General features: G+C 42.4%; 1 protein-coding gene across 2 annotated transcripts in view; it reads left to right on the plus strand.

Moving 5' to 3' along the window:
* The window catches only part of FBXW2 (F-box and WD repeat domain containing 2), a 31,879-nt gene extending 15,704 nt beyond the window's left edge, over positions 1-16,175 (plus strand). For both annotated transcript variants that reach the window (XM_019731201.3, XM_019731202.3), the window contains exons 4-8: positions 1,203-1,397; positions 3,529-3,662; positions 5,972-6,058; positions 6,701-6,870; positions 11,338-16,175. In XM_019731201.3, coding sequence (XP_019586760.1) covers positions 1,203-1,397; positions 3,529-3,662; positions 5,972-6,058; positions 6,701-6,870; positions 11,338-11,626 — 875 coding nt within the window. In that variant the 3' untranslated portion in view covers positions 11,627-16,175. The remainder of the gene's footprint in view (positions 1-1,202; positions 1,398-3,528; positions 3,663-5,971; positions 6,059-6,700; positions 6,871-11,337) is intronic.
* Positions 16,176-18,022: the final 1,847 nt, after the last annotated feature.

An 18,022-nucleotide genomic window follows, 5' to 3' on the forward strand; every position in this document is an offset into this window, starting at 1 on the left:
ATTATTGGACCCCACCTCAGATATCCTGAATTAGAATTTCAGAAGGTAGGCTCCTGCATGTATGTTTTGATAGAGCTCCCTAGATGATTCTGATGTCTTATATGCCCATTGAGAACCACCAACCAAATCCCACCCATCATTTTATAGAGTGGAAATGGACTACTGAAATACAAGGATAGTCTTCATTTCAGTGTGCTCTCATAGGGTTTGCCCAGGTTGAAATTCATGTTCTGCCTCTTTCATAAGTGATAGGTATTTTTCCATTGTCTGAAACAGTGGCTCTTGACCAACGCTTAAAGGTAGAATTATGGCTGGCTTTACTTGGTCATTTCAGCTTTTTGAAAACTGATCATTTGGTACTTTTCCTAGAGTACTGTGTCCTTGTCAAGTGATGATACTTGTGTCCTCAGAATGTCTTCGTTGACTCTTACTACTACTTTTCTATTCTAAAGGCAAATTGTGAGATAAGAGTTAATCATTAGGATTTTAAGTGTAATTAAAGCATCGTCACCATGATCGGTATAATATTTTCATCAGCGGCAGAAATGAAACCTACTTTTTTCTACACAGTCTTAAGAGGCTTTATAAGCTCACTGTTGAGTTATGAACGTCTGGGAATAATTTATCCCTGGTATTCTTAGAGCTTCCTTTACACATTTCAAGATAGCCCAAGATCATTGCAGGTTGATTGCAGTTAACCTTTGCAGAAGTTAACCTGTGATCTGAGGCTCCTCTTCGACTTGCCTTAGAGTGGACATGTTCCAGCAGACAGCGGTACTAGCCAACATTCTTTATTTGTTCAGGGTTGTTGGGTAATGGACAAGCGTGCAAGTGTACAGATGCAGTCATAGGTAATGCTCATCATTCCAAACTCAGATCAGCTCACGATGGTCAAAGATTTATGACATTTTACAAGTGGAAGCACCAGGGGATGCTTTAGTCTAACGCTCCTCTATAACCTGGAAACTTAAGGGAAAAGGACTAAACCAGAAGGCTCACGTTCAGTCCCCGTGCTGTTATCACCATTTTGGTGACTGAGCCACTGTGTTACCCTCTCCGTGCTTTGGTTTTCTCGGCTGTAAAGTGGGCATGCTGGAGGAGGTGACCATTAAGATTCTTCTCTAAGAATACCATGGTTTGGGGATTGATTTTCCTTCTTCAGTGTTTGCTTTCTTACTCATCGGTCTGTTTTTCCCTTGAAGGGTCAGATGACTTGTCTGCAAAGCTGTGGGATGTGAGCACAGGACAGTGCGTGTATGGCATCCAGACCCACACTTGTGCAGCAGTGAAGTTTGATGAGCAGAAGCTCGTGACGGGCTCCTTCGACAACACTGTGGCCTGCTGGGAATGGAGTTCCGGAGCCAGGACCCAGCACTTCCGGGGGCACACGGGGGCGGGTGGGTTGCCCTTTTTTCAAGGGTTTCTGTCGTTCTTGAACCTCATTCCTTAAAGCCAGGAGCCAAGAATGCGATCCCTTTTTTGTTTTGTTTTTGAAGTTCACTTGCCTTTCTCCCCTCTTCTTTCTCAGTCATGACAGTTAATCCCTTTATTCAAGTTATTCTTATTTGGAATTTCCCTCCTAATTTTACTTTTCCTTGGCCCATTTAAAAACTTCTGTATACTCAGGCTGAGAGGGGGCAGCTCTCCTTCTCTCCTGTTTCATTTGTATCTTGTTGAATAGTCAGTCCCCTTTGCTTTTATCAGATTTCATACCCCCAAATTGAATAAGTCCTACACTTGTAAATTCAGTCTACTTGATCTGTAGAATTAGGGCTGAAATCCTTTGGAGGGATTGTCATCCCCAGATTGTGTGATCTACAGATGTTACATTGAATTGGAACTTGGTTGACAATTGGTAACAAGCCACTGCCTAGAGAGAAAATGAAAGAAACAGACACCTGAGTATTTCCTAATAATTTTACAGCAGCCTTAGTTTGCAAAAACTGGTCATTTGATTATAGCCCCTGAGATCTGAGCTTCTCCCTCTGTGCATTGCCTTTTGGAATTTTGGGCAGAAATCACATTGAGCTATTTGCCAGCCTCTTGTGCAGTCGCTCCCATCTTTCTTTTCTCCACATACCCACTGCGTTAGCCCCCCAGAGTCACAGTGTAGGCTCGTAAGCGTCCCCTTTAGGAGTGGCCTTCCTGGACTCCCTCGACAGGTCGAGTCCCTCTGCTGTAGGTTTCCCAGTAATCTGCATTTTGGTCATAACACTCCTCGTACAAGTAAGTATGACAGTCTTGAGTTCCCCACCAGGCTGTAAGCTCCCAAAGGACAGGGATCCTGCCTGTCTTCTTCACCCTTAGATCCTAAGTTCCTTGCAGCGGACCTGGTACTCAGTAATTCTTTGAAGTAAACCTAGCTGTTTTATTGCTAAAAGCATTTTCTCCCCATTTTGTTTGTCATCCTATACATTTTCCCTCAGCCTGCTATCTGCTACCACTTGTTTGCTGTAGAAATTACTATTTGAAGACATGTGATTTGCCATGGAACTTACTTACGTATTAAACTGACTGTACTGTTCCACAGTGTCAAGGTATACCTTGGTTTCCAGGTGATTTCATACCTGATCGACTTTGAGAGCCCTGCTCTAAAAAGTTTCCTCCTTGCTGTTCCCTGGGCATTGCTGTGGCTTTTCCTAACTCCATGCCTTTGCTGTTACCTCTACCTGCAGTATTCTTTCTTTTCTTGATAAACTCTACTCATCCTTCAGGGCCCATCTCCAATATCGCCTCTTCCCTGAAGTCCTCCCTGATACCCCTGGGCAGAGTTAGTCATTCTCCTTGGTGTTTCCCTAGCAAGAGGTAAACATTTATTTATTTTTTTGGACTTCCTTCTCCACCCCTCACTTAGACTGAGTTCCTTAAAGAAAAGACCAGTGTCTTCATCTCTGGGTCCCCAGTGTTCCTTTAGAGTTTGGCAGGCATTTAAAAACAAATATTTGAGTACTTGCTATATACTCAGGCACTGTTCGGATGCTGAGAGTACAGCGGTAAAAAGAGACAGTTTTGAGAGAATGGCTTAGCCTGACCTTTGAGATCCTTGTTTGTGTTTTGTTTTTCTCATTATACTGGCTTTTCTTGAGAATGAGTATTGTACAGTGTTGTTTTGTTTTGCAGCTTATATTCTTGGTAGTCTGTCTTGCTGCAATAAACAGTGCAAATCTGACTAGGGCCACCTATGTTCTGTTTTCCCTGCATAAGTTAAGTTTTGTGTAGGATCAGGGGCAGTCCTGAGAAGAAATGCCACTGTCTCCAACACTGGGTTTGCCTCTTACTTTGAAGCTAGCACACGTGTGATTCCAGGGACTTTGCACCTTTAGAATTATAAGCAATAATAGTAAACATTTTGGCATGGATATATTTTTTTTTCTCATAAAATTGCTAGTTGGGTAGCACCATTCTTATTGTAACTCTGGTTGAGAAATGATAAAATTGGGCAGCGAGGGAGAATAAACGCTACTGAACTGTATTATAAAAGATCCTCAGACGGGCATGTTGTAACTTCGTGTATGTTACGTGTGTTAGTGTTTAGTGTGGACTACAATGATGAACTGGATATCTTGGTGAGTGGCTCTGCAGACTTCACCGTGAAAGTATGGGCTTTATCTGCTGGGACGTGCCTGAACACACTCACCGGGCACACAGAGTGGGTCACAAAGGTAGGAAGAAATCTGAATGTCACGCTTTGTGGGGGGAGGTGGAGGATGGGAGATGCTGCCTTCTAAGTGGAGGGTGAGTCACAAGATGGAACAGACACAACCACAAGGCATGATGGTGTACAGCAGTGACCGCACGTAAAAGACACTTAGTAAAGATGACTGACTCATGGACATGGAAAATGCCCACAGTATATTACAGTCTGTGGATAGATAGTAGAGGGGGCAAACAAAACAGGTCAGATACAAAAACAAAACCAAACTGTAGAATATGATACCCATTTCTGAATGTGCTCATGCACCAGAATGTTGAAGATGATTATTTCTTGTGGACTATGGGTGCTTTTTGTCCCTTTAGGATAAGTGTATTTCTTTTTTTTTAATTAGAAAAGCAGTTTTCATTTTGAAAAAAAAATAATTGTAAGAAGCAGAACAAAGAAACATGTATAGGATCTTTAAAATAATACTGTGACATTTTCTAGTTTTCAAAAAAAGATTGCTATGAGAGTGAAATGCAGTATGGGTGATGGAAATGCCACACAGAAACACTTGAACTTACCATGCCGTTCTGTGAGGGGCTAAGGCTACAGGAGTGAGCCAAACACACACGAACGTTAGTCTAATAGGAGCAATAGTTATTAAACAGTAACTATGGATAAAAATAAAATTACAAGTTAAGTACTGTGAAGGAAAAATGCAGTTTTCTATGAGAAAGTCTCGGAAGATATCTTATGTGTTCAGGGAAAGCTTTTTGAGAAGGGACAAAATGTGAGGAGTAAATTGGAGGTAGCGGTGTAAAGAGTAGTGGAGTGTTTCAGATGCTGCCCCTTATGCACAGGCTCTGGGGAAGGACAGAACCTAGACATTCGATGACCTGGAAGGCTGCTGGAGCTGTGTTGTGAGGGAAGGCGTGGGGGAGGTAACCGGCATGTATGCCTTACCTGGTCATATTAAGGATTTTGGGTATCGTAAGTGTAGTAGGAAGCGGTGGGCGAGTTTTGTGCAAAAGTCTGGGGTGATGTATGTTTTAAGAAAATAGCTGCTGAGTGAAAAATGGATTAGACTGGGGCACAAGTGGACACAGGGTGACCAGTTAGGCTTTTGCAGTAGTCGAAGCAGAAGATAACCCATGGCTTGGACTTGGGTGGCAATAAAGAAAGAGAAGGGCACACATGAAGGGTATGTCTTCAGGATAAAGCCAGATGAACTTACTGACTCGTGGGGAACAGAAGAAAGAATCAGAGATGACTAGTGGGTTTTAGACTGGGTGGGTGATTGTGCCTCTGACACAGGTGGGGCTAAAAGGAGAGCAATTTGTGACAAGATTAATAATCCACTAAACTGTACATTTAAAAACGGTTAAGGTAGTAGATTTTATGTTATGCATATTTTACCACAGTAAACATGCGGAATAAAATATTTCTCTATTGGGCACTTTGAGTATTTAAATACAAAAGTTATGTCCGACAGTTTGGTGTTGTGTTAAAAACAGTGGACTTGGGGCCGGACCCTGACTGTGATGTCTTAAAGTTACTCTGCCTCAGTTTTGTCATCTGCTGAATGTTCCTGCGAATATTAAATGAGATGATGGGCCAGCACCCACAGGGTGCCTGGTACTTCACGGGTCTGTCAGTTTCAGGTGAATCTGCAACCCAGGCTTCTGAATAAGCCTGGACTCCCCACTCGCTTTGTGCTGATTTATTACAAAAATAACTAGAACCTAGTATTTGTAGATTACCCCAAGTGCTAATGGAATGTTGCTTTTATTACATTATTATTATTTACGTTGTTTTATTTCATTTTGATTACAGTTATGTGAGATGATAAGTGCTTCATCCCTATTTTAAAGATGAGGAAACTGAGAAACAGAGGTTTGGTGGTCCTGCCAAAGGTCACAGAGTCAATATGTGGCAGATTCTGGTCCTAAGTCTAGCGCTTTTTCTTTTATAATGCACATGCTTCTGAAAACACACATCATTTGTATGTACTTCTATGTCTGTGAGCTTTTGCTTTCACATTTTCTATAAAGTAACATTTCATAATTTTAAAAATCAGTCCTAATGTTTGCTTTCAGACTGAAACTAAGGTTAAGTGTTGCCAACTTTAAACACTTTCAGATCCTGCTGATAATTTAGACTCTGGGTATAGGAAAACTTGGCAGAGGTCAGCTTGGTCATAGAGTTAAGAACTCAGCTGTTGTAGCACCCGGTGTCATAGCAAGCTCTTTTTCATATTTGAGGTTTTTTTTTAAAAAGCAATATAGAAGTAGCATTAAAAGGATCTTTCTGTAACATGGATATTGATATTTCTAGGTGGTTTTGCAGAAGTGCAAAGTCAAGTCTCTCTTGCACAGTCCCGGAGACTATATCCTCTTAAGTGCGGACAAATATGAAATCAAGGTACGGTTTTTATTTTTATTTTTTCCTCTGTTATTTTGCCTCATTAAAGAAAAACTGGCAAATATAAGAAAATTAAAATCACGTGGCAAAGAGGGACTGCTAATAGGGCAGCAGGAATCTTAGCCCAAGCCATCTTAAACCTGTTGGAAAGAGAATTATTCATTATCTCTGTGTTCTAGGCAGTTTCTAACACTGATTTTTAAATGAAGAGAAGAAATCCACAGAAAATGATCATCAGCACATTCTGTTTTCTTAAGACACCTATCTTCTACACTCCTCAATTCTTAGATCCGAACTATGAAAACATAAACATTTCCTTGTATAATAATTTTAAAAATCTGCAAAACCTTTATGGAGCACTCTTACATAGATTCTTAGTGCAAATTTTAAACTATTCCATGTGGTAGGCATTATTATCTTCTTTGTGGGACTGAGATTCAGAGAGGTTGTGTTTTCCACAAGATAACACAGCACATGCATGCAGAATTAGAGTTTGAACCCATGCCTCTCAACTGTAAAACTTGTGGTCTTTCCAGTTTAGTTCACTTTGTATCTGAATTCAGCAAACAAAAACCACTTTAAGGATAAGCTTTTCTGTGGTGATGTGACCTGTCATCTTTCCTACTTTTCTTTTATCTGTAGATTTGGCCAATTGGGAGAGAAATCAACTGCAAGTGCTTGAAGACATTGTCAGTCTCTGAGGATAGAAGTATCTGCCTGCAGCCAAGACTTCATTTTGATGGCAAATACATCGTCTGTAGTTCAGCACTGGGCCTCTACCAATGGGACTTTGCCAGTTATGATATTCTCAGGTAGTGTTTCCTTGGACCTTTACCTTTGACAGTGTGTTGCTTCCTTCCCTTCCCTTCCCTTCCCTTCCCTTCCCTTCCCTTCCCTTCCCTTCCCTTCCCTTCCCTTCCCTTCCCTTCCCTTCCTTCTTTTCTCTCTCTCTCTCTCTCTCTCTCTCTCTCTCTCTCTCTCTCTCTCTCTCTCTCTCTCTCTCTGTTGCAGTTTAATTATAAAGACAAGACTAAATATTTGGTAAACCAGTCAATAACTTGCTTTTGGGAAATGTTTACGTCAGTTATAAAGAGGATCATGTACTGAAAACCTCCCACATAAAAGTGTTTTAGAGGCTACTAGTAGTTAGAAAGAGTTATATGCTTGAACCTAGAAGATCGAGGATCTAATTCCTTCCCTTACTCTGAGTCACTTCCCCTTTCAGAATTTAACATGGTTTTCTGGAAAAAGGAGGGGCTTGGATGAAAAGAGCTTTCAGATCTCCTCTAGTTCTAATATTTTACGTTCTATTTCCTAGTCAGTTGAAATTCTGCATTGAGGCATCGAGTAGCCTTCTGTTGACTAGTAGAAAGACAGAGGTATTTAGAGAAAAATAGGCTTGCAGGGTTTCTCTCTGGAGAAATAAACAAGAAAAGGTCCATCCGTGGACAAATAATTTTGTGATTCACTGCATACTGTAGATCCCCCTTATAGATTGACAGTATGTGTTGGTACATTGGAGGCTGATGAAAACCAGAACCATAAGGTGATTAAGAGAACTGACTTTGGTGATAAACAAACCTTAATTTAAGACCTAGTGCCATCTCTTACGAGCTGTGTGACATTATGTAAGTTTCTTAACCTCTCTGTGCCTGTTTTTTCACCTGTAAAGTGAAGATTAAATGAAATGCCTATAAATGAGGACCTAGCACAGGACCTGGCAGATCTTTATTACTAATACCTCTGAGAAGCGCTACATAAAGAAACCTGTTCGAATTTGTTCAACCTACTGTACCTCACACTTACTGTGCACAAAGCTCTTTTTTTGAGGAACACAGAATTAGTGTGTTCCACAGCATGTTCAGGAAACGCTGACTTAGGGGTTCCAGAAAATTGAACGTTCTCGTCACTGGTTTTATGCATGATTGTTAGAGGTCCTCCTGTGTGGGATCTGTTCGTACTAGCCTACAGGACTTTGGTGAACCCTGTCTCTCTGCTCATAAAGTTACAACCCCACTTATGTCTCCCTGGAGTCAGACCTACATTTGTAACCAGTTAGGTTTCCAAGCTATCTATGCTTGCAGAAAAAAAGACCAGAACAGATTCTGGAAAGCATTAGTCCAAGCTCTTCATCTTATAGATGGGGAAACGGAAGCTGAGAGAGTGTAGGGGCCTTACCCAACATCCCACAGCTCACTTTAGTCCAGCATGCACCCACCCACCTATCCATCCGTCCATCCGTCCGTCCATCCATCCATCCGTGGCTGGATCATACAGCAAGGATATGCTTAAGGTACCAGCAAGCCAGAGAAAAGGAACTTTTGAAAGAACTTGATATTTTGCAAAGAAAAAAATCCATGTAATCACCATGGGAAATCAGATATTTTACAGTTTGTGCTATTTTTGTTTTGAATTAAAATTTGGGAGGGAGGGGTACAAAGACAAAGCAGAATAGAGGTTTCATAATCTTTTTAATGATTAGAGTCTCTAAAGGTTTTAATTTGATCCTGCATCTACCTTTCTCAGGCATGCTTCTTACTCAGAATATAGAGTCCAGAGAGTCCAGTGTCCCAGATGAAAGTTCTGTTAGTTTTGAGTATTTGGATCTACAAGCTTTAAGCAATAAACCTACAAGATTGTTGGCTGCTAGGAAGGTCTAGGTTCAGATTTTTCTTTGAAAAGGAGATGATTTATCCCAAACACAAATAAACCAACTTCTTTTGAAATCTTACTACAAAGTTGCTAGGACTAGGTAGGGCTACTTGAGTTTTGAAGCTAATTGAAAAGAAGCAAAAAGTACAAATGGCCGTGTGTTGCTCCATACATCTAAGATATGACGCAATCTTTTGAGCTAGGTTATCTCAGTACAGCAGGCAGGCTTATTTAGGGTCAACAGCCCAGACTGCAGTGCAGGGATGTCTTTCTACAATTATCTGAAGGAACCAAAAGGGGCTGTGATCCTGTCAAAATCTGTATTCTATCCTGCAACATACTCGTGCTTCAGTCTTTGGAGTCAGCTCACCTTTACCGAGCTGAAGTCCTGTTCCCTACCCTAACCAACCCAGTTCTAAGTTTCTGGTTATTTCCTGCTTTGCACTGACGATGTGGGGCATACTAGACTTCATTGCTGTTTTCCCCAGTTTCCTTTAGATCTCTTTTGTAGGGATTTTTATTTGCCCATGTTCATTGCCCCACTGCTCTGTTCATTAGCAGATACTTACCGAGCAGCTAGCTGTATGTTAGGCATTGTGATGCACCCTGGGAACCAGCAGAAGTATTTAGCACACTGGTGGAAATCACTAGCCAGCAGGAGGGAACACTGACATTAAATAGCAAATTACATACAGGTCTTTTAAATGGTTGGGATAAAAGCAACATAGTCTGGGGTACTTGGAGATCCCACTTAGTTTGAGGAGTAAAGGAAAGCTGCTGTGAGGAAGAGGTTTGGGCTGAGCTCTAAAGGTTGAGTATATGCATTAGCTCAATGCTGGGGATAGATACACAGTGAGGAGTGAGGAGCATTGCAGACTGAGAGACCGGTCTGTTCAGAGGCCTTGAGACTGAAAGAGCCTGGTGTATCTGAGGAACTGAAAGAAGGCCAGTGTGGATAGAGATATGAAGTCAATAGAAAGCCATAGAAAGGTTTAAATGAGGTGATAATAGGATTAGATTTTAGTCTGAGATTAACAGATTGAAAGGGGCCAAGAGTGGATGTGTGGGGACCAATTGAAAACTTGGCAGTAGTGCAGGCGAAAGATGATGTTTTGGATCAGAGTTGTGGCGATTCAGACAGTAGTGAACACATTAGAGGAAAATTCAGGAGGTAAAATCAATAGATCTTGGTGGTTACATTTATGGTCTGAGTCAAGATGAGAGTTGGGTGGTTGCCATGTTTCCTAGCTTGAGCGGCTGGGTGGGTGAGCAACCCAGGAAATAAAGAAGGCAAACAGGTTTGGCTGATGAGTTCAGTTTGGGGCAGGCTGAGTGCTGAGGAACAACAGGTCGTCTTCACTACCAAATCCCCTTCCTTCCTAACATCAGGCTGAGGTCTGCTTCTGTGTAACTCCTTTCCGTTGGACTCGAGGTCCCTCTCCTGGAGCTTGTACTGTCTGGCCTCAAATGTCCTTCACTGTTTTAAGCTGATGGTCACGTATAGTGTCCCTGTCCCTGCCAGTTGTTTTTCTCCCCTCTTCGCTGATGTCCTTCAGCTGTTTCTCGTCCTGCTTACCAGGCCCTGCCATTCAGGTTAACCTCTTGGACATACACTTTATGTATGTATGTATTTAGTAGTGTCCTTGTTAAAATATAGGCTAACTGGCCTCTCATGGGCCCTAAACTTATTGTCACAGAGCAGAATTTGTATGTCCCTTGTCTTGTATTAGGTTGGTGCAAAAATTATTGTGGTTTAAAAGGTTAAAAATAATTGCAAAAACTGCAGTTACTTTTGCACCAACCTAATAGCTCTTTGTGGTGCCTCCAAAGGAGACATCAACTTTGCTTGTCAACCTTTTACCTCACTAACTGTGTGGACAACAGAGACTTAAGTTTTCTTTTTTCTATTTTTGCTGCTGTTTAGCTAAGTCTCTCCCATTTTGTACCTTTGTCATTGATGTTTTGGGAACTGCCAACCTGCGAAGGTTAAGGCTGTCCTTCCAACTCCCCCAGTTTTCTCTAAAAACTTCTTATGAATCTATTATTAATAAATCCTGAATTATTTGCGCAGCTATGAGTATTTTCGGCCTCTGCTGTTGTAGGGCGGAGCCTGTGTGCTGGCTGCCTGCTGATGAGGGTAGCATGTCAGGCTCTTGTTTGTCAGTCTTTGTTCCAGGCTTCAGAAGGGCCCCTAGGCCCGCATTCCAGGGTTTGAGGAACAAATCTTCTTACCCGGTGATAACACTTGCGTCTTATATTCTAGTTCTAACTGGAAACTGACTAGTTGTGAGTCCTTAGCCGAATTATTTACCCTGGCTGGACTTCAGTTTTTACATCTGAGAAATGAGAATATTAAATGAGATAATCTGTAAGATCCTTTCCAGCTTGGATGGGCATTTTGTGCTTTTATAAATGTTTAACAAGTACCGCCTTTCTCCTTACATGCCTGTGTTATCATGTCATGATGAAGGCTTCTCCCTCCCCCCGGCCCCCCTTTAAAAGCACACTGAGCTTTTTGTCTTCATATTTTCCTTTTTATCAGAAACTTTGATTTGAAAAGATTACAGTAGCAGAAACAAAAGCAAAGTTGCCTCCTGGTTCACGTTTCCTAACTCTCAACCTTGTAGGGTCATCAAGACTCCTGAGATAGCAAACTTGGCCTTGCTTGGCTTTGGAGATGTCTTTGCCCTGCTGTTTGACAACCGCTACCTGTATATCATGGACTTGCGGACAGAGAGCTTGATTAGCCGCTGGCCCCTGCCAGAGTACAGGAAATCCAAGAGAGGCTCAAGCTTCCTGGCAGGCGAAGTGTCCTGGCTCAATGGACTGGACGGGCACAATGACGCGGGCTTGGTCTTTGCCACCAGCATGCCTGACCACAGTATTCACCTGGTGTTGTGGAAGGAGCACGGCTGACGCCACGAGCCGCCGCCATCACTGACTTTGGGTGCCAGGGCTGCAGGCTTTGAGTGCAACCTCTCTGGCAGCCGACTGCATGAACCAAAGTTCTCGCCTAATGGTATCATCACGCAGTGCACAATCATTTATCTATGTTTGCCAGGGGGTCAGGGCTGGGGTGGGGGAGGGCTCGTTTTATAGACACACAACGCAGCATGCTAATGGGGTACACCATCGACTTCATTTGTATTTAGTTATGTTGGTCGGTATAAGAGGATGCATTTCGGGTTCATCTTTGTTGAGTACTGGTTTTAGGTAAAGAAATTTAAGTGGTTCATTAATCTGCTAATTGGTTGCCTATAAAAACACATTGTCTATTAAAGCTTTTTACAATTGCCTTTTTTTCTTTTGAAGTTGAAGCAAAGGTGCTATGTTGTTTTATAGCAGCTTGTCTCACATGAGGTTTAGCTTTTATAACAGCCACTGTTACTGAGACCACCAAGTCCTGTGACATTCATAAACTCACCACCAAATATCAGCTCTGAAGAAAATCTGTCTTCCAGTACAAATCCAATGCTATAAATGAGTTGTTTGTAATGCGTTCTAAACTCCGGTTCTCACAGAGTCCGGTTTGGCTGTGTCTGAGATGTGAGGGAGTTCTGCAGTTTTGGTTTCCATCAGGAGCAAGCTGGTCCTAGGTCCCTCACAGCCTAGGTGACTGCCCAGAGGTGACATGGTAGATTAGAGCACTGAGGTGGAAGATTGAAGACTGGCTCAGTTCCCTAGGAAACCTACAGCCTCAGGCATATCACTTGTCTGGGCCCCATTTTCCTGGCTGGCTAGCTCGTTGTTAAGCTAAGTGATTTCTGAGATGATTCTTTCTGGTCCTGCATCTGCTGAGGTATACAACAGTTGGTATTTCAGTTTGGTCTGATTCCTGATTCATTGTTTCCTTGGGGTTAGAGATAATACATAAATGAAATCACTGATACAAAGTTGTTACCTAAAGAAATCAAATATACCAAACGGACGGATCAAGGATAATATAGAAAATATAACATACTCTACTGAGAAAATGTAAATAATTGGTGAGAGAAATGCTGACAGGACTTGTGGTTCTGTAGAGAGGAAAATGCGCTATGTTGGAAAGATACCTGACCCTGACTTTTCTTCCTCCTTTGCCTCTAACTTGATGTGTGTTCTCAGGCAAGTTAATTTTCTATCCCTGGGCCCTCATTTCCTTCATCTTTAAAATGAAGAAATTGCCCTAGATTAGGGTTCATAAACTCAAATGCCCAGGGGAGCCATGCAAATAACATAAGTGAGTGAAGCATGCTGGGTAGGATGTGCTGAACCACAGAAAGCTTATGAGGCCAGTTGACTCAACTCTAAGTGTTAGGCAGAAACAAGCCCGATGTTGGCAGGTCTTCTGATTTTTTAGGAGGAAGTAGAAATCTAGAATTGTGTTTGAAAATCCCTGATTTTAAAAATGTTGATAACTAATTGAAGATAATTTAAAATACGGTGGGCTAAATAAATCATGTCTCTGGGCTGCCAGTGTGTATTCCTGTAAAGCTAAAGAATGCTGTGATTCAGCACTGGAAATGTTTTAACATAACTGGCGCAAACATTAGAAAGAGTAAAGGGAGCAAGAGGTAGGAAAAACTCAACCATTTCCCATTGTGTTACAGGAGAGTGAGGGGGGCATATGCGTATTTCAGTCATCGACAGGAAGATGAACGTAAGAACTAGCACCTCAGTGAGAGCCTCTGCCTGGGAATGTGAGTTACTCATTCTTCTTGCTGACTGTAGTATAAAGCATATCCATTTTAGGTGGGAAAAAGGGTTCCTGGCAGAGCTGAGAATGATGTAAACTACAGTGGGGAGACAGCTCTCTCAGAATCTGCATTAGCCAGAGCCTGACAATGGACCGCTGGCTGCCCTGGAGGGACCGTTTTGGAAAATTGATGGTCGGTTTCAAGGACAGGTTTAGTTAATATCCATGTTGAGACTCTAAGGGAATTAGGTAAAAGAACATTATCTTTCTCCGCCCCCCAATCCATCTCATACTGAGTTTTGTACATGAGCTCTCCTTGGTCCTCCAAGAAACGGAACCAGAATTGCAGCTGGAATCTGTTTTGCAGGAGACTTTGGGCAGTGAGCGTAAATGACTTTTTCCTTCTCATCCAGCCTGCACAAATAACAGATTACTGATTTAATGACCACCCCTCCTCTCACCGCACTTTGAGATATACCCAGTAGCTTCAAAGAGCAAGTAATTATAATAACAGTCCTTTATGGGAAAGTGTTTTGGAAAATGACAAATGTGAAACGTGCACGGTATGTGCCACTTCAGATTTCAGTGGCACAGTGGTGAGTACCGGGTTTATCATCAGGGTGGCGCTGAGAGCTGCTGATCTTGACAGCGTCCTCGAGGCAGGTGGTGGACTCCTAACCTCACTTCCTCCTCAGAGGCCTTTTTTTCGCCTGAGCATTTTATTCAGTTGCTTTATGGATGCTAGATTTAGTCATACTACTGCCAGCTTTTATACAAATGGAAAACTAACTCATCCTTTTTAAAAAATGGAAGTGGGGAGTCGGCGAGAGTCCCGTTTCTCTGAGTGAGAGGCTGTCTTCAGTACGTGCTGACGTCCGCCTCATTAGCTGGGGGCAAGGGAATTCCCTCTGTCTCTTCTGTGAACATTCTCGCTCCTGAAAAATTCTCGAGTCGTGAGCAGACAGGCTCCATCCTTTACCACGTTGGATTTCTTGAGTGACACGGGTCTGGTGGCAGTGAAGGTTTTCTGTCAGCTCAGGCACGAGGGTCCAGGAGAGCTGAGTGAGTGTGAGGTTTTCAGCATATTTTGTTCCCATTCCAGAGCAAGCTAGTTTCCTCCAGCCCCATTATTTGAAGTAGTCAATGATACCAAAACTGGCTTCCAGACCTATCAGAGAAATAGACCTCTTCCACGGAGGGCCTCAACCTTAAAGCTCCGCAGGGAGGTTCACTTGTTTGGAGAGCTTTTCATGAGAGGAAGGTGTGGAAGGTTGCTATGAAATTTTAAGGTTTGCACTTCATTTTTCATAGTTTAAAAGTTACTCTGTTCTGGCCATTGAAAACACTTAGTGTGAAGTGTGAATAAGGATTGTAATTATTCTAGCATTTGCTCTGGGGAGAATGATTACTGCTCTGTATCTCTAAAATATCTTAGGGAGAAAAAAATACTTTTGGAAACAGTATTATTTTAGATGTGAAGAAGTTGTTTCTGTGAGGTTAGGCATTTGGACCAAACAGAAGTAGCTAAGGATAGTGGAGTCTGGCTTTACACATTGCTTTGGCCAAACGCAGCCAGTTGCTTTGGCCAAACGCAGCCAGCAGCTTGAGGCTGTGATTGTGTGTGTGGGCTTGGGAGCCATGGGGTGAGTCTTCCCACCATCACTCTTGAGCTTTCCATGCCTCCTCTGGGCCTCTTGCAGGCCTTTCTCTGTAGGGAAGTGTGCAGAATCGGATCGCACTCCAGGAGGCAGCCTGGGGCAGGGCACACTGTCACTGTGACCTCTGCCTTTAGGGACACGGAGTTGTCAGGACAGGGGACAAACCCTTTAGGTCTGTCCCATTGACAAGGCTTCATATCTGATTATACTGGCACTTGCCAAGATTTCTAAGACAACCAAGGCACTACTGAGAATCACTCAGTCCCCAGATGGACTGTCTGATGAGAAGAACAGGTCAGCATTCTTGACAGATTGCCCACTCGCCATCTTTGGCAGTGTCTGGTCAGAGGTTCCCCATGCCTACTCTAGGAAAGTGAAGTTCTTTCAGGATAAATCCTCACGTGGATTACTGGATAGTCATGCCACTCCCATCAGCCGAATCAGGCCGAATGATCGTGCTCAGTGCAAAAAGGTGTTTTGCTGTCAAGTTGTTTCAGTGTTTCCAGTCTTCCCTAGAATGGTTTAGTTGGTTACAGTTAGTGCTACAATCCTGATCCGGGTAAACCCACTTAATTATCATGGTTTAAAGAAGCCAGCTACTTCTCTTCATGAATGTACTCAAATTAAAAAAAAAAAAAAAGTGTTTTGCGTATTTAAGCCTGGAGAATGATTAATTCAGATGATAAAAACTCACATAGTGAACAGACATATTTCAGTAATTTAGACTGAGTACTCTTGATGAGAATGCTCAGTTTGAAAAAGGCTGGTCTCACCAATCCAACATCTATAGCAATGTGGTCGAATTCATCAACTCATGTTTTTCACTAATTTGATGTGTGTTGTGATCTAGGGGGAGTGAGGTGATGTTTATGTTTGAACTGTCTGTGGGGCATGGGGAGAACGGATTGCTTAAGCAAATAGTGGAATGATTGTGGGGCAAGATGTCTCCGAAAGATGAGACGTTTTTCTGCATTATAAGAAGCTTTCTTTTACCCATGAGTGATCATGCTATCTATAAGTAATTGATATCTATACATTAAAGCAGGTTCCTTTGATTAGGCAACATTCGGTTAACCACGCCCAAATTATTGTTTGTACTTGAAAGTAATAAAGCAGCATTTCCTTCAAAATACATTCTGTAGTCAAGATTATTTTCTTGCTTTTTTTATCCCCAGCCAGTTCAGAGGGGACTTTTCAAACGTGACTGTGTTTTTAGAAAATGGAACTGCCCCTCGTGTGATCTAAAGTAGCTCTGTTCTTTTTCTGCATGTACTAGAATATAAGCCCAACAATATAACGATTTTTGAATGAGATCCAACAGGGAAAACAATACATTTAAAAGTAAAATGCAAGGAAGGAATTTGGGCGACTTTCACGAGTAGTAGATAGATGCAAATGGGGAAACAAGTACCGTTACGCAGGTCAAGACCTCAGACTCAGCTTCCTCTCTACTCAGCACAGGCCTGGCTTGGTTCATTCTTCTCAATGGAAGTCTGTGGGACTCCTTGTCATCCTGTACCTTTGATCCCCAGCAGCACCTTTACAGGGCGGATTGTCATTCCTCCTCTACAGATGAGAAAGCCGAGGCTGGGAAAACTGGCTAAGTGCTTAGAGGAGTAATAAGTGGTGAGGTTGAGGCTGGGGCTCTGATTTTTAGCCTTCACGGTCCTGGATTTTTCCTGTCTGTCCTTGTTTCCCTTCCTATCTCTTTCAAGTCTCTTCCTACCGGGCCTGCTCCCTTCCCTGTTCACCACTTGTGAGCACCTTTCGAGCCGTCTTATGGTCTGCTTCCAGGGCTTCTCCCTAATTCTTTGAGCACGTGTATCCTCTGTTCAAACAACCTTGATGACTCCCCATGATCAGCAGGAGGTGTCTAGATTTATTAACCTAACATAGTCGAGCCCCAGCTCAGCTCTCCGAACAGTTATTGTTCTTTTCCTTCCTTCGCACTTTGGCTCTTTCCCTGTCCTCATAGGAAAGCCCTCCCTGTGCCTCTCCATCTGTCCCAGGGCCAGCGTGTAGGACCCATTGACCTCCCACTATCTTTAAAGCCTCTGCTGACTACCATCCCCCACTCACCTGACTCAGTGTTTCGGTCCAGGGTAGTTAGTTGTGCAATTTATTTGGCAGTGCATCATGTAGTACCTTTTGTAGTTGGAAAACCATTAACTTCCACCCTGGTTGCATAAATTTTTCACAATCTGGGTGACTACTTTGTCTCCCTAGCAATATTGTAAGACTGAGTTCTTACATGATGGCCAGTAAGTTCTTGAGAAAATATTTTAATAAATTCCATGGGTTATCTTAGAGGCTGTGTGTTGTGGAGGAAAAAGAACTTTGAGGATATTGGAGCATTGAGGCAAAATGAGACCAATTACACACACCTTGGTCAGCCATATCCTACGAATTCTAAAGTGTCCTGAGCACATTGGGACAGAATGTGTGATGATCGCTATGGGATTAGACATGGATAGTCCTTGCCAGTGGAATGGAATGTTCCCGACCTTTGCATTTTAACCACATGTTCTGTTCTCTTTGTGGTAAAGATAATCTGACAATAATACCAACTGATGGAGAAAATTACCCAGAGTTCCTTTATCATAGTGATTTTTAATATTCACTTCTAATCCTTAGGCACACGTGTGTAGATTTATGTGATGCAATTCCTCGTTCTGTATGGTGCTGTCCGAAACGTGCTTTAAGACTTTGTAATTACCACAGTACTCTGTAATATTCCTTTTTACTATAATTTGCTAAACCATTCCTGTTTTGGTGGATAATTAGGTAGTTTCCAGTTTTGCTTTTTAGGTAATGCCACGGAGGACCTCTGTGCTCGTATTTCCTTGCAACAAGTTTTACTTACTGGTAAAAGTCAAGGAACTCTTTTCCTAACATTTTTGGTTACAGACACAGGAGAGCACATAAAACACACACAGTTTACTGAATAGTTATAAAGTGAATACCAAGCTAAGCACTGCC

The sequence above is a fragment of the Rhinolophus sinicus genome, chromosome 16, assembly GCF_057876585.1.
Source record: "Rhinolophus sinicus isolate RSI-liver-muscle chromosome 16, RSI-T2T, whole genome shotgun sequence".
Taxonomy (NCBI): Eukaryota; Metazoa; Chordata; class Mammalia; order Chiroptera; family Rhinolophidae; genus Rhinolophus; species Rhinolophus sinicus.